General features: G+C 43.6%; 1 protein-coding gene across 2 annotated transcripts; it reads left to right on the top strand.

Annotated features, from left to right (window-relative positions):
• Nucleotides 1-1,137: 1,137 nt before the first annotated feature.
• ush1gb (Usher syndrome 1Gb (autosomal recessive)) lies at nt 1,138-14,966 on the top strand. 2 transcript variants are annotated; one of them, XM_063481949.1, is made up of 3 exons: nt 1,138-1,389; nt 12,311-12,758; nt 13,349-14,966. In XM_063481949.1, exons 1-3 carry the CDS (start codon nt 1,226-1,228, stop codon nt 14,162-14,164), a joined length of 1,428 nt encoding a protein of 475 aa, XP_063338019.1. In that variant the 5' UTR covers nt 1,138-1,225; the 3' UTR covers nt 14,165-14,966. The 2 variants fall into 2 exon arrangements, with proteins under 2 accessions (XP_063338019.1, XP_063338018.1); XM_063481948.1 differs by having other exon boundaries at nt 12,311-12,761.
• The last annotated feature ends 1,708 nt before the right edge of the window (nt 14,967-16,674 follow it).

Genomic DNA, 16,674 nt, shown 5'->3' with positions numbered 1-16,674 from the left:
TTCAGGGCCTTTATTGGGACAGTCCCTACAGAGCATACAGAGAAAATTAATAAACTGAATCAATTTCAGCCTTGGTTTTCAATATAAATATATTTTATTAATAACTACGTTTCCCCATGTGTATTTTTGACTGCATGTAGGTACTGTAGGTGCAGTTAGTCATTGCAATATACTGAATATTCAATGCGAACATTTAACATACTGTGTCAGAGAGGCTGGGATTAGGTAAACGTGGCTCTTGATGATCATCTATGTCCAGTTTAGAATGAATGTGTGCACTCGTCTAATTAAAACAAATGAACTTAATTCAGCAGCCTGTCATCTCTACTCTTTGCCTTGGCAGATGTTTCAGTTCTATTAACTTCAACTACCAGAAAGGTGTGTGGTAACATCTGGGCAGACAGCATTTTAATCACGAGTTTAAAGGCTGTAGGTTGCCGCCATTGCTCTATATATGTGTATAAATGTAACAGGGCTCAGCGCTTGCTCTGAACGGTGTCAAGCTTTATTTGTGAAGAGCATATTAGCTTACTAAAAACGTACCTAGCTAGTACTGCTGGGACGTAATATTTTCATTAGCTAAGGTGATGCTAGTGTTAGCCATGTTAGCATGTTACCTTCTTCGACCGGGGCACACTCGGAGCTTCGGCTCTCCATTTCTCTGCAGAGTCCCGTCATATACTTCATATCTCCGTAAAATCCATTTGAATTATTTATTAATGTATCAATAATTCTTTTTGAAATACTGATTTATAGTTATTGTTGTTATTTCACATTAAATAAATAATACATTACTTTTGTGATATCTAAATAAATAAAATAATAAAAATTATTTATTCTGAAGCACATGTGGAGAAATATTTTAAAAATGGGGGATGATGAATGAGCTGAAAAGGCAAAAAAAAAAAATGTATTCAAAATTCGATCCAAAAATAAATAAATTGCTGATAATTGCCCCAAAGCCACGTCTCTGGGGCAACTATTTTCTCGCAGATTTCAGTTTTAAGTAATTCTATGCTCGTAATGAGCAATGAGGAAAGGCGGTGTGTAGGATCGTCTGGGCCACGCCCCCTGCTTGACAACCAGCACGCCTGGTGTTCGTCTCCCAGCAACCAGTCAGTCCGCCGTTCCGTCCGGCTGCAGGCCGTCCGGACTCCCGGAGTGACAGTTACCTCCACACCCAGGCTTCCATGGAACCGGACTGGGACTGAGCCGAGGTGTCGCCATGAACGACCGGTATCACCGGGCGGCCCGGGACGGCTTCCTGGACGTGCTGAAGGAGGCCACACGGAAGGATCTGAACGCCCCGGACGAGGATGGGATGACACCGACCTTATGGGCCGCTTACCACGGCAACCTGGAGGCGCTCCGGCTCATCGTGAGCAGAGGGTGAGTTCAGAACCACAAGCACCAACACAGAGAAAAGTACTCTAAAAGTTGTATAAAAAATTCTATATATGTGAAAGATAGATTCGTTATGTATTTTGGAAATATGGAAGTCATTCATTTTTAATTGTGATTTACAATATTAAAAATAATTAAATAATAAAAAAACGACACAATTAAAATATTAAAAAAACACTTAAAATAATGGATGGGTGAATGGAAATATATACTTCATATGATTTTTATACTTTAATAAAATTCAAAATATTATATGATATTGTATGTTTTTCTTTCTTGTATTTTACCTACCTCGTGGCAATGAGTTGATGCTGAAGCACAGCGGCTAATCATCCATCTGTCTATCTTAAATGAACGATTTTTCCATCCTCATTCTGGTCATTATGTAACTTACCCATGGGCTTCAATTTGATTCAACTCTTTTTTATTTATTTAGCTCCAAATCACAATAAGGTGAAAACTATAGAATTATTTGACCCCCTTATGAGCAAGCTCTTTGGCGACAGTGGGAAGGAAAAACTCCCTTTTAACAGGAAGAAACTGGCAGAAGCAGGCTCAGGGAGGGGCGACAGCTGGGGAGTGAGGGTAGGAAAACAGAACAAAAAACACACTGCGGAAGAGAGTTAGATATTAATAATAGCTAATGATTACCTAATGGCTTCAGCAGTAAATCTTACTGCTTCAAGTCTGTTAGCCAAGGTTCACTGTAAAACACCACAGTCCAGTGGCTCAAAGTAAGAAATTACTATAAATTACTGTAAGAAAAATATGAAAAGTTGAAGGAGACATAGTCCCAAATCTGAGGTAGTAAATATTTAAAAATGGGTTGCTCATTTGACAAGATAACAAACCTTACCTGATAACTTCTTGGTCTCCAGGTGTGGATTCCAGCCAGATTTCTACCTTTATTAAAAACAGTGACTGTTGATTCAGTATATACACAAGAGTGCTGCAACCTTCCACAAAACTCCAGTGTAATCTAAAGTTATTTCTGTATTATACTGGACAAAATGGAGTTAGTTTCTTTACAGTTTACAGAAATATCTAACCGTGCAGAACGTTCTTTAGTTTGTGTTTAACTGAGAAAATAAAACTGCTCCAACCCCCGTCACTAATCTAATCAGCACTTCAAGAGATGGAGGCTGTACATTTAAACAGCCTAATTGCATACAAAGGTCACTTGTGTGTGCTGGCTATATATTAAATTTGACAGATGAAGCTTGGGCTGATCCGTGACACAGCAGAGCCTTAAATCTGATTGAGCCATTATACACAAGCCATTTTTACACAGCTCAGTTACTGAAACTGACTGGAAGCTTGGAGAAAACAGAGACAATCACAAACAGGTTTTAGGAGTAAGGCTATATTCAGGGCAGATAAGTTACAGATAGAGTAAGGTAGAGTATCAGAGAGCACCGTGTGGAGGTTTTAGGGCCCAAACAAAGCAGCGTGTTTGCTTCCTGCTCTCATAGAAGGAGCATATTAACAGCAGGGCGAGGTGCAGTGTGTCATGCAGCTGGCGGCAGCTTTATAAAGCGTGCAGTGAAGTGCAGGGTACTGCAAAGGTCAGAGTGATGGATCGAGTGCATGCGAAGCAGAGACAAGAAAGCTGAGCAGCAGAGCGGGCATTACAACAAGAGCGACGCTGAACACAACAAGAGGGCAGTTTAAGAAGCAGGAACAGGAAAGGTCATAAAGCTACACTCATCAACCCCACTGACACTGAACTTACAAAAGAACTGTAACTAAAAGTGGGCAAAGTCATTATTTAAAGAACAAATATGGCTCCGATTACAGACGCAGACCTGACTGTACTGCCCTGACTGGCCCAGTTTGTGCTATTCAAGCTAAAACAGCATTTAAGCCTAGATGTGATGTTTTTGCATCATTTTTCAGATTTAAATGTTCCAAACAAATACATTTTAATAACATGAGTAAACACAACACGTAGTTTTGAAATAATGATTTTATTTATTAAGGGGAAAGAAGTTATCCAAACCTAGTTATCCCCTTGTGGGACAATTAAAGGATTATTCTATTCTATTCTATTCTATTCTATTCTATGTTGGGCTGTGTGAAAAAGTAATTGTCCCTCTTCTTAAATCATGAGTTGACTGTGATTAACAAAATTTTTTGAAAGCTGAGTTCAGTTTCCCTGCTACGCCCAGGCTTAAAGGGTTACAAAGCCATTTCTTTGGACAAAGCCAAAGCTTTCACAATGTGAGCCCTTATTCACAAATGGACAAAATCTGAGTGGTGAACCTTCCCAAGAGTAGTTGTTTTACCACAATTACTCCAAGAACACATCGATGACTCATCCAGGAGGTCAAAAAAGAACCCAGAACAACATCTGAACAACTGCAGGCTCCACTCACCTCAGTTAAGGTCAGACTTCATAAGAAAGAGACTGGGCACAAATGGCCTCCATGGGAGAGTTCCAAGGAGAAAACCACTGCTTCAAAGAAAGAACACAAAAGCCAATAAAAAAAAATACCCTCAAGACTTTTGGGGGATCTAAAGCTGACCCAAAACATACCAGCACAGGCAGCTCTGAATGTCAAAAAAAATGAAGGTTTTGGAGCGGCCTGGTCAAAGTCCAGACTTAAATCTGATTGAGAGGCTTTGGTATAACCTTAAACAGACCGTTCATGCAGGAAATCCATCAAATGTGACTTGATTAAAACAATCCTGAAAAGAAGAGTGGGCCAAGAAAGACAATGAGAAAGACTCATTACCAGTATATTGCACTTCTTGCTGTCAAGGGTGGAACAAGCAGTTATTAGAATTGGGGAGCAATTACTTTTTCACATTAGGCCAGGTAGGTTTAACAAGAACTCCCTTCCTGATTGTAAAATGCAACACATTTCTATAAAGAAACAAAAAACATGTAGATGGTTATAACATAAATCACATACAGGACTTTCACTCAGGAAGCCTGGGCTCAGGCCCCTTTGAGAGTTATAGGTTCATTTATGTTTATTGGCCAGGAATACTTGAGATAGGAACATTTTTAATTCCATGCATTTCTTTATATATTAAAGACTGAGACTAGTCTTCAGAGACCAAGAGACTCTTCACTAAATCAGATGCTAGAATCAAAGAACTGAAAAGAATATCTTCTGTAGAAAGTCCAGATTTTTGTTTGGTTATATTGTCTTTTTGCTTTTATGTATTTTTTTTTTACTTTATTTTGTTGCCTTTGCCATTTTACAAAAATAAAGAGAAATTTGTTCACTTTATATTTACACTTGATAAATGATAATGATACTGTATTTTTTAACTTGGATCTCTCTCTGCTGAGGCTTTTAGCACTACGTATTCAGTACTATGTCAAAGCCCCTTTGGAATGCGCTTCTGTTTCTTGGGCACACGGAGGTTTGCACACGGATTTGGGGGCTTTATTATTTTATTCCTTACCGATCCGTTAAAGCTTAGAATGGATGAGAAGCATCTGTGAAGTGCCACGTTCAGGTCTCTCCACAGAGGTTTGTGGGATTAAAGTGTGGATATTTAGAGACTTGTCCTGGAACTGCTCCAGTGTTGTCTCATCTATTTGCTTTGGGCTGTTGTGCAGCTGTAAGGTGAACCATCCTCTCAGTCTCAGGTCTCTGCACCCTGACATAGAGCTTTCTTCCAAGGACCGTCACTTCACCGGCCTTCTCTCAGTTCTGACCAGTTTCCTGTCTCTGTTGTTGCGGATGCTGCCACTGGCTTACCTTACTGTCAGGATGGAGTTAGCAGATGAAGTGTAGAGCCTATTGTTCAACAGACACAGACGCTGAATAGTTCAGCACAAAATGCTTTTCCTCATCCTCTCAGAGTCCTTTAAATCCTTTAAGACAAACTCTAAGCAGGTTGTGATGATTTTCAGACATTGCATATGAAGAATTTAAATCAATTGTTTAAGTAATGGTGGAAGTCAACTTTCCATTGTTGAAAAGGGCTTTTTAAAGCCGTTCTTTTGGGGCAAATGTAAATATAGTTTTATGTTCTGGTAACCTGTAAAATGAAAATACAGGGTGGGCCATTTATATGGATACACCGTAATAACATGGGAATGGTGATATTAAAGTCCTGTTTGTGGCACATTAGTATATGTGAGGGGGCAAACGCCTCAAGATGGGTGGTGACCATGGTGGCCATTTAGAAGTCGGCCATACAACTTTTGTTTTTTCTTTTTTTTTTTTTTTTTTTTTTTTTTCTTTTTTTTTTTTTAACCTGTCCCGTTTGGTTCTTTTGCCATCAGAATTATTGTCTAAAGGCGAAGAAAGATGCCCAACGGATTTACTTTACCAAATGGACCATCCCAGCCTTGCCGTAATGGTCCATTTGATTCAAGTTTTTATTGTTTATTTTATTTTCACTTGCTGAATACGGGACAGACTTGACTGGAGGAGAGAATGTGGAGAAAGAAAGAGGGAAAGAAAAAAACCTGAGAAGAGGGACGGGGAAAAAGGGCAAAAAACAAAAACCAACAGAATAAGCAGACAAAAAATACATATATCGATCACCTGGATCACCTGTTGAGAAAGAAAAAAGAAAGCAAGCAGAAGAAAACGAGAGTAATAAACAAGATCACAATGATATATGAGAATATGACAGTAAATACTAAATATTAAACATTATTGTGCAGCACGTGAGATCGACAGCGCACAGTGTGCTTTGAGGTAGGAGCCAAAAAGGGTGTAATTTGTGTGTGTGATCACCCGTGTGTACACCTGTGAGCATGAACGCGCTTGTTTTTAAAAGGTTCCTTCATGTAATGATCTGCTAGAGGGTGTGGAGGGCCACTGCCCCGACCTCCAGGGCATGAAGCAGGTATGGAGGAGATCAAGACTCCAGACATCCAGAGGCCCCCAGAACACAAGAGACCAAGGAAGACCAACAGAGGGGCAGCCGCGCCACTATCCCAGAAAGAGCTGAGGAGAGTCCCAGATGAGGGGTCACTCAGCAGCCGCGGAGCAGAAGCCAGGGGGGGTTGCAGTGACGTGCCCGTGAGCTCCGCCGGCAGCCAGCTGTGCCTGAGTGGCCGAGCCCCGGGCCGTGAGGCCGAGGGCACCCCATCCCCAAAGTGGCCCGAGCGAGCCCCAGGCTCCAGGCCCCAATAAGCAGCCACCAAGGAGTGAGCCGGTGGGTACCTGGGCGCCCACCCCCGGAGACAGAGAACCACCAACGCACCGATGTCTGAGGGCGTCCGCCACCGGCAGGGGAAGTGGTGGGGGGAGATGGGCCTCCAAACCTTGGAGGGCCTGAGATGTCCTCAGAGAGGTGGCGTCTGATACCCAACCTGACATATAGACACAGACAAACAGGCACACTCAAATACAAACATCCATTCCCACCCTCATGCTCTCATATACAATTGCTCAACACTCACCCAACGTGGAGACAGACATAGAGAGACGCTGTACACACAATCACACTCCCCAAGCGTACTCTAAGCCCCGAGTCTAGGTACCCTTGCCCCTGGAGGGGGAAACTGCACCCAGACTCAGGTGGTGTAACCCTTTTCCCTGCGGTGGGGAGAAGCAGACCGCCCCGACTCCGCAGCAGCAGGGAGGCCCCATACACCAGACCCCGGTCGGACGGCCAACTCCTCCTCCTAGCCCCCCTGCTCCAGCAGGCCGCAGAGAACGGGGGTGTAGGAAGACTCCAAACCTCCCTCCGCCCGCTCATATGTACTGTTGATGTATGTGTGTTCTAAGGTGCATTTAAAACCCAGGAGGGCATGGAGCCACCTGCCAGAGCAGCAGGTAAGCATATAGCCCCTCCTGCTAGCCCTCAATGTCTACATGTATTTAAAATTGAGAGGTGGGCAACGACGCCAGGGGTGAGGTGTACACCCTGATGGTAGTTTGGAATCCGTGTAGCGTGCCCACCTCCAAGATCCTATATGTATGTGTAATGAGAGTGTGAGTAATGTGAATGTCTAAGTTGTGGGATAAAATTGAGGCAGAGGCAGCCAGAAGGGGACAGAGGGGGGGATGTCTCCTCTGCACCCTGGTGACACACCCCTACCCCAAGGCCCTGCATGTGTGGGTGATTGTGGTGGAGCGGGAAGAGGGAGGCCGCTGGAGATGGGGAGGGAAGGAAGGGAGGGGCAAGTGACCCCTCCCTGGGGCTTTTGTTTTTTCAATAGGAAGAGGGCTGTGTGACATATCAAACTTGTTGATAATGTCACAAGAAAAACAATGGTGTGCTTGGTTTCAACGTAACTTTATTCTTTCATGAGTTATTTACAAGTTTCTGACCACTTATAAAATGTGTTCAATGTGCTGCCCATTGTGTTGGATTGTCAATGCAACCCTCTTCTCCACTCTTCACACACTGATAGCAACACCGCAGGAGAAATGCCAGCACAGGCATCCAGTATCCGTAGTTTCAGGTGCTGCACATCTCGTATCTTCACACCATAGACAATTGCCTTCAGATGACCCCAAAGATAAAAGTCTAAGGGGGTCAGATCGGGAGACCTTGGGGGCCATTCAACTAGCCCACGATGACCAATCCACTTTCCAGGAAACTGTTCATCTAGGAATGCTCGGACCTGGCACCCATAATGTGGTGGTGCACCATCTTGCTGGAAAAACTCAGGGAACGTGCCAGCTTCAGTGCATAAAGAGGGAAACACATCATCATGTAGCAATTTCAAATATCCAGTGGCCTTGAGGTTTCCATTGATGAAGAATGGACCCACTATCGTTGTACCCCATATACCACACCAAACCATCACTTTTGTTGTTCCAACAGTCTTGGAGGGATCCATCCAATGTGGGTTAGTGTCAGACCAATAGCGGTGGTTTTGTTTGTTAACTTCACCATTCACATAAAAGTTTGCCTCATCACTGAACAAAATCTTCTGCGTGAACTGAGGGTCCTGTTCCAATTTTTGTTTTGCCCATTCTGCAAATTCTGTGCGCCGATCTGGGTCATCCTCGTTGAGATGCTGCAGTAGCTGGAGTTTGTAAGGGTGCCATTTGTGAGTAGCTAATATCCGCCGAAGGGATGTTCGACTAATGCCACTCTCCAGTGACATGCGGCGAGTGCTACGCTGTGGGCTCTTGCTGAATGAAGCTAGGACAGCCACTGATGTTTCTTCATTAGTGACAGTTTTCTTGTGTCCACATTTTGGCAAATCCAACACTGAACCAGTTTCACTTAGCAAGCAGTTTGCTAACTGTAGCATGGGAGATGGGTGGTCTCGTAGGGTGTCTTGCATTGAAATCTGCTGCAATGACTCGGTTACTGCGTTCACCAGATATCAACACAATTTCGATCCGCTCCTTACGTGTTAACCTCTTCGACATGTCAGTGGCTGTGAACAAAGAGAAACTTGTAAATAACTCATGAAAGAATAAAGTTACGTTGAAACCAAGCACACCATTGTTTTTCTTGTGACATTACCAGTAAGTTTGATGTGTCGCATGGTCCTCTTCCTATTGAAAAAACAAAAGTTGTATCCAAGATGGCCGACTTCTAAATGGCCACCATGGTCACCACCCATCTTGAGGAGTTTGCCCCCTCACATATACTAATGTGCCACAAACAGGACTTTAATATCACCAACCATTCCCATTTTATTACGGTGTATCCATATAAATGGCCCACCCTGTACATTTATAGACAATAACTGCCCAAGTAAGTGCCTAGGGGTGTTTCATGTTGCAAGATTTGTTTATAGAAATACTTTGGATCTTGCAACACTGGTTTCTGACTAGCTGCTTTAAATGAGTGCACAAGGAGGACCATCGGAGGGGCAACTGCACCACCCTCCTGGGAAGAGCTGAGGAGAACCCCATATGTGGGGTCACCCAGCAGCCACGGTGCAGAAGCTGGCAGCCAGCCACGCCAGAGCAGACCGAGCCCTGGGCCCAGAGGGCCAAGGTGCGAGGGCCCCCACCCCCGGAAGGGGCCCGACCGAGGCACGAGCGCCAGGTCCTGCCAAGCAGCCACCGGGAATGAGACGGTACATATCTAAGGGCCCAGCCCCAGACACCAAAAACCTCCAGCGCACCGCCAGTTGAGGGCCTCAGTCACCGGCAGGGAGTGTGGTGGGGGGAAACAGGCCCCCACATCTGAGGGGGCCTGAGATGTTCCCAGAGAGGTGGAGTCTAAGACCTGACCTGAAAAATAGACACAGACAACCAGGCACACACAGACGCAAACATGCATTCTCACCCTCATGCACACATGAGGGTGAGAATGCAGCAGACCGCAAGCAGACCGCCCCCGGTCCTGCAGCAGCAGGGAGGCCCTGCATCCCAGACTCTGACCAGACAGCCAACTTCTCCTCCCAGCTCCCCGCTCCTATGGCGAAGAGAGAAGGGGTGAAGACCCCTTACCTCCCTCTGCCTGCTCATATGTGGTGTTGCTGCATGCTGTTCTCAAGTGCATTTAAAACACAGGAAGGGCATGATGCTTTCTGCCAGAGAGCAGCCGGTGTCAGCACGCCCCAAATCCTGAACAAAGAGTCTTCTGAATGTCCATAATGATTGTCATGAGTTGTCATTGTCTGTAAAATGGGACAGTTATTGTTCAGTTCCCAGTATTACTGCTGCTGTGTGAGAGCACCAATGACAAATGACACCAAGAAGACAAAACATGTTATATTAACTGCCAAGATGTGAATGAGTTCTACGTTCTGAACTAGTGGTACCTGTTTGGAGATGAAACCTGACTCTTCTTTGAGGGATTTTCCCATTTGGGTGGTTTTTCTATTATGCTTTTCTGATACTTGTGACTGCTTGCTTCAAAAGACAAGCCAAGGAATATAATCTCTCCAGCATTTGCAGGCTAAACCCCTGTCCCAGTAGGACATACCCAGAACTCCTCACCCAGGAAGCATCCCTGTCAGATTCCTCAAGTGGCTCATTTCAATGCAGCAGAGTATCAGCTGTACTCTGAGCTTCTCTCAAATGACTGACCCCGTCACCCTTTATCAGTCTCTGATATTGTTGTGGAGGAATTCTGGCCCACACTTCTTTTTTTTATTACTTTTTGAGCTTTTCACCTGTGATAGATAATTATTAAGTGAAGATGGAGACAAAAGCCGGGAGAAGGAGAAGACACGGAGCAGCAGCAGTCAACCTTCTCAACTATGAGCTAAAACCGGCACCCTGGCCTGACCTGTGCTTGTTTTCAATGTTGCTTCAGTACATTGATGTATGCAGACACTCATTTATGCACAGCTCTTTTAAGGTCCTGCCACAGCATTCAGTGGGGTTGAGGTCTGGACGTTGCAGCATCTCCATTCGTTTCTTTTTTTAGTGATTCTGCTGTAACTTGCTGCTGTGTTTGGGTTGGTCTTGTTGCATGACCTGGTGTGGGTCAAGATTTAGCAGTTGAATAGATGGACTCACATTTGACTCTACAATACTTTGGTATAGATAGGAGCTAATGGCCGACTCAGGCACTGTGAGGTGCCCAGGTACAAACAAGCTCAAATCATCACCCCTCCACCATCGTACTGACACTTGCTGTGAAACACTTGCTCATATGATGTGATTGGCTGGAGTCCACATGACTCTACCTTAGTATAGTTGTTTTTTTCTGTCTAAACTTGATAAAAAACATAGTTTTAAAATGAAACTGTGCTGGTGTAACTTCAGCATTTGCTGGACTTCCTTAGACTTTGTAGCAAGGGAAAGTTTGTGTAGCAGAATTGTTTTATCCTGTCCTTTCAGAACAAGTTAAAACATTCTCAGATAAAATAGCAATGTGTGTTTTAAATCCTGACTTCAGGATGTGGAAACCAGTGAGGCAATGACTGTGATGGTCCAGACAAGAACGTTAACAAAGCAAACAATCTACATAGATATATGCAAAGAAACAAGAAGTGGATGTTGTGTCAGCTGTGTAGGCAATCATTTAGTTACCAAATTAAATGACAAAGAAATGTATTTTTTATTAACAGTAGAGACCAGGAGAGGTCTGACTGGTCCACGGAAACATCAACATCTGTCCATCAGCAGTGCAGTTTTTGCCATCGTGTACAAACCAGTTGTGAGTGGTTGATAAAAACATGTTTCAGCCACGTTTGCTGGGCTGTTTCTAGGAAACATTGTTGTCATCTCTGACTTACTGCTTCAGACAGTCCAATTACTATTTTGAGTTACTTTAGTGGGATTCTTCCTGTGCGTTGAGTGATATAGATTTCTCAACCTTGTTATGTAATTGGTCTTTCTGGCAGGTAAATAAACACCCACATGGTTCGTCTCAGATATACGTAATTTCAAGTCCACACTCGTTCTGTCAGGGTGCAGCACCGCAGACGTGAACTGAAATCAGGGTTGGTGCCAATAAAGGTGGTGACCCTGCTGTGGTGTGTGGTAACACTGATGCTGGGTGTCTGCGAAAAAAAGAGCCTGGGTGTGGGAGATGAATAATGCAGAGTCGCCTCTGTCATGTTTAACCTGCTGCGCTTCAATTATTGATCAGGACCCGGCCATGTGGGAGGAGGGAAAACAGGAAGAGGAGGAGAGTTTACAGCAGATTAACACGAGTCACCGTTGCAGCAGCTGCAGGAGGTGGAGTTGCTGTTGCTCTACATTAGAGTTGTGCTTTTCAGATGCTTCACTAATATCTATATGACAGCTGTTTTCCAGCGAAATACTGGTACAGACTTAAATATGTGTCTTCCATATGCACAGTTACACTGGTGGATACTCATAAAAACACCAGGTGTATGTGAGTAGTCAAACTCCTCTAAACACTTGGTTTCAGCCTGTATTTTTTTACGCATGGCTCTTTATGATGTCATAAAGAGGTGATATCCATAATATGGTCATCTTTGGTGGAAATGGATGGAACCTGTTCTAGAGTGGGCACCAAAACAAAGTTAGAAGCTGTCTAAGTGTGCAAACTTTGTGTGTAAATTCAACATGGCGTCTCCTCTGTTGACTTCCAGAGGTGACCCGGACAAATGCGACATTTGGGGGAACACGCCGCTCCACCTGGCAGCTGCCAATGGCCACCATAACTGCCTGTCCTTCCTGGTGGCTTTCGGTGCCAATGTGTGGTGTCTCGACAACGACTACCACACACCACTGGACATGGCTGCCACCAAGGGCCACATGGACTGCGTTCGCTACCTGGACTCCATCGCTGCCAAGCAGATTACCATCAACCCAAAGCTGGTCAGCAAGCTCAAGGATCGGGCGTTTCGCGCCGCGGAGCGCCGGATCAAAGAGTGCGCAAAGCTGCAGAAGAAACACCACGAACGCATGTCAAGGAAGTTCATGAAGGAGTCTGCGGCCTTAGACAACTTGGACGCTATTAGCTTTTCTAGCTACACCAGCAGCAGCACTCTGAGCCGCAAGTTTAACACTGTCACCTCCAACATGCCATACTCGCAGGTGGTTGGTTTTGTGTTCAAAAGCCCTGATTTAGTATTAGCTTCTGCTTTATTGAGCAGGGAACATTTTAGCTAGTATTTAAAGCTCTACTTTAGATCAATAACTGTCCCTGGACTCAGTTGCAGTTGATGGTCAGCCTTTTAACCCCCAAAACCTTTTAGTCTTAGTCATTTGAAAACAACGTACTTAGCTTCCCAAATGGCACTGTTAAGCTTTTTATTTTTAAAAGAAGATCTATTATCAGCTCCATGTTTTCACTATTATACTCTACTAGAGTAACTTTGCGTGAATCCCAATTCAAAACAACCTTTATTTATCTTTTGCTGTGCTTTAATGCAACCCCTGTCAGAAGAAACAAAGCTTTTTAAGCTAACTTTCCCCAATTGACTAGCCAATTGTAAAGATTGAGATTTCAGCGGGAGGGTGGGTGACCATAATTGACCACAGTGAGATCATACAGATACACGAGTAGTAAAAAACTTGAAAACGTTGCAGGACTTTGTCTCTGTTTGAGTTGACATTTGCAGTAATTATTTACACCATCTAAAAGACCCCTGGGTGATCCACAGTGTCTGATTTGTCACTTTCAGGCCACCGTGCTTTCAACAGCCAAGGGCAAGGCCAAGATACAGAAGAAGCTCGAGAAAAAGAAGCAGGTTGACGGTACGTTCAAGATCTACGAGGATGGGAGGAAAAGCGTGCGCTCGCTGTCTGGCCTGCAGCTCGGCAATGACGTGATGTTCCTCAAACAGGGCACCTACACCAACCCCAGAGAGCGGTCGCGGCTCAACATCCGTGATATGTTTCCCCGTGACATTGACGACGATGCTGACACCATCTCCCGTGCCATGAGTGACCCAGGCCTCCACGAGGCGGCTTATTCCGAGATCAGCGCAGACTCCGGGCGTGACTCGCTGTTCACTCGACCGGGGCTCGGGACCATGGTTTTCAGAAGGAACTATATGAGCGGAGGCATGTTTGGAATTGGGGTAGAGGAAAGCGTTGCAGGGAGTGAACCTGTGGGGAGAGCGCCTAACGTCCGACTGCGAGGAAAACTGCCTCGACACTTGCCCAGCTTCGATGAGGATAGTATTGGCAGCGCTTTGAGCCTGCAAGAAAGAAATCTGCAGGAGCTGCCCTGGGAGGAGACTGAGCTCGGGCTGGATGAGGACATGGAGCCAGAGAACAATCCTCTGGAGACTTTCCTGGCTTCTCAGAGTCTCAGTGAGTTCATGCCCATATTCAGGAGGGAGAAGATCGACTTGGAGGCTCTGTTGCTATGCTCTGATACAGACCTCACCAGTATCCACATCCCTTTAGGGCCCAGGAAAAAACTGTTGGATGCCTGTAAGAGACGTTTGGATACTCTGGATGAACCAGAGGCCATTGAAGACACTGAGCTGTGAAGCTCAGTATCGCCCATATGTCTGAAATCAGGACCACAGCTCTGTGAATTGAATGCAATTTGCTGCTCAAAATACAAAATAGCAAAAAGAAATATAGAAAATATTTTGTGCAGTATTAATAAAATGTCCGAGCTTTTAATGAGAGCAGTTCTCTAAGTTGTGCATTTTTCTTTATATTTTCACCCCAGATCAACCTGAGCAGAAAACAGCATTTTTATGCCTGAACAGCACCATCTAGTGGTGACTTATCATATCAATTTAAAATTTAAATCTATGGGCCTGTAAGAAATATTAGTTAGTGGCATTACACATTACAGTTATACATAATTTTATTTTACCTAATTATTCATGTAATTGAATAAGAAGATGTATATGGCAGTGATGCTGTACAGTTGGTGGAGTAGTGACAATTTCACGGGAAAGCTGCGACACCTGTATGTACCTAAACCTCAACCCTAATATGTGTGTTTTTTTTATTGCACACTTTTCTTACATTTAAATGTTATTGTACCTCGTTGCACATATGCAGTGGTGACTGAACAGTATGTTTGTGATGTATGAATGTAGCCGCAGACGGAGTGACAAACAGTGTTGCAACAGTAAAACAATGAGGTGTCAGAGCGAGGTTATGCGAGTGCTAGATAACGCTGCTATCTCAGGTTACTGCAGGAGCTATTTGATTACTCTGAAGGTCTGCTGCCGGCTGCGCTCCACAGTACGACTGTGCATGAATGTACCTTTTTATGTTGGCAAAGAACTTTTTGTAATGATGCACTCACAAATGCTATTATCTTTTCTTAAAATAAAGGGGAAATTCTTATTGCCTTGTGCTTGAATTTATTCAGCGTTAATGAGTTTATTATCTCAGGAACTCTGTCAGGTTGATTATTATGCAGCACATATAAAACTTCTGTTAAAACAGCTGATAGAGGAAGTCTATCAGCTGGTGTCGAACCATTTCATTTCTGGTCCTCCATCTCTGCTGACGTTTTGTCATTTTGTTTCTTTATGTTGTAGCCTCGTGCCTCTTTGCAACACTAACATTTTTAAGTAATATGACTTATCATTGTGGATGCATTGAGCCACTTTCTTGCTGTTCTTTATGCATTTTTGGTTGCTTTCTATCTTTGTGTAGCCACTTTGTCTGCACTGTATCTTCATGATATCTCTTTGCAGTTCCTCTGTCTTTCTTCATTGTAAATTTGTGTCTTTGGTAGCTGTCCAGCACCTCTTTTTAGTCACTTCCTGTCTGTAACTTTAACTGTCTGTGTTGCTTTATAGTCTTTGTGTCATTTCTTGTGGTCCTTTTATCAATTACTGGTTGTTCACAACTGTTTTTCATCTCTTTTGTCTATTGTGTCTTTTATGTCTGGTTGACATCTCTTCATAGTTTTTTCTTCTGTCTCACCGTAGCTGATTACAGCCTGTTTGTAGCTGGTTTTGCCACTTTATGATTGTTTTTTTTGTCTCTTTGTGGTCACTTATGTGACAGGTTATTACATGAATCCTCCTGTTTGTAGCCACTTTGTCTGTCTACAGCTTTTGTCGCTGTTAACGGTCCCTTTGTTGATATTTTTCTGCATCTTGTGGCCATTTCTTGCACTCTGTAGTCATTCTGTCTCAATGTGGTGATTGTGTTGCTTTTTAGATTTTTGCTTATGGTTTTCTGTTTGGATGGGTGGTTTAGTCCAGCGGTCCCCAACCTTTTTTGCGCCACGGACCGGTTTATGCCCGACAATATTTTCACGGACCGGCCTTTAAGGTGTCGCGGATAAATACAACAAAATAAAACTAGTACCGGTACCGAAAAAAAGAAGATTTATTCATAACACACGTGAAAAGACCCAGGAAAACCGAGTTAACGATAAAAACCATAACAAAATAACGCTGAAAACCGATAAAACCCCTGAAAACAATACATTTCACACCTGAGCCTCAACTCTCGCGGCCCGTTACCAAACGACTCACGGACCGGTACCGGTCCGAGGCCCGATGGGTTGGGGACCGCTGGTTTAGTCCATATGAAAACGACGCATCAATTTGTATCTCATTTATCTCTTTGTGATTGTTTTGTATACCATTCGTGTCATTTTGTTCTCTTGGGAATGTTTTGCAGTACTTTCTTATTGTTGTCTACCAATTCATAGTTGTTTTCTGTCTCTATAAAGGCCGTTTGACTGTTGTTTAACCTCTATAGCATCTGTTTGTAGTTGTTTTGAGTCTTTTTGGAGATATTTTATCTCCTTGTTTTAGTCTCTCAATGGACCTTGGCATCTCCATGTAGTTTTATTTTGGGTTTGTGTAGCTGTTTTTTTTTTTAAAACATATCTATGGTTGTTTTATTTCCCTGTTTATCTGCCTTTTGTACCTACACAGTGTCTAGTTAAAACCGCAGAGACTACCTTACTGTCTTTGTGGTTTTATTTCTTTCCTCTATGTTCATGTTCTCACTTTCTAGATTTCTTAGTTTGTTTTATTATCTCTTTGTGTGTGTTTGTATCTCATCTTTT

This window comes from Pelmatolapia mariae, linkage group LG8 (assembly GCF_036321145.2).
Source record: "Pelmatolapia mariae isolate MD_Pm_ZW linkage group LG8, Pm_UMD_F_2, whole genome shotgun sequence".
Classification (NCBI taxonomy): Eukaryota; Metazoa; Chordata; class Actinopteri; order Cichliformes; family Cichlidae; genus Pelmatolapia; species Pelmatolapia mariae.
Note: the sequence above shows the minus strand (reverse complement) of the source record. Positions and strands in the feature narration are given on the sequence as shown.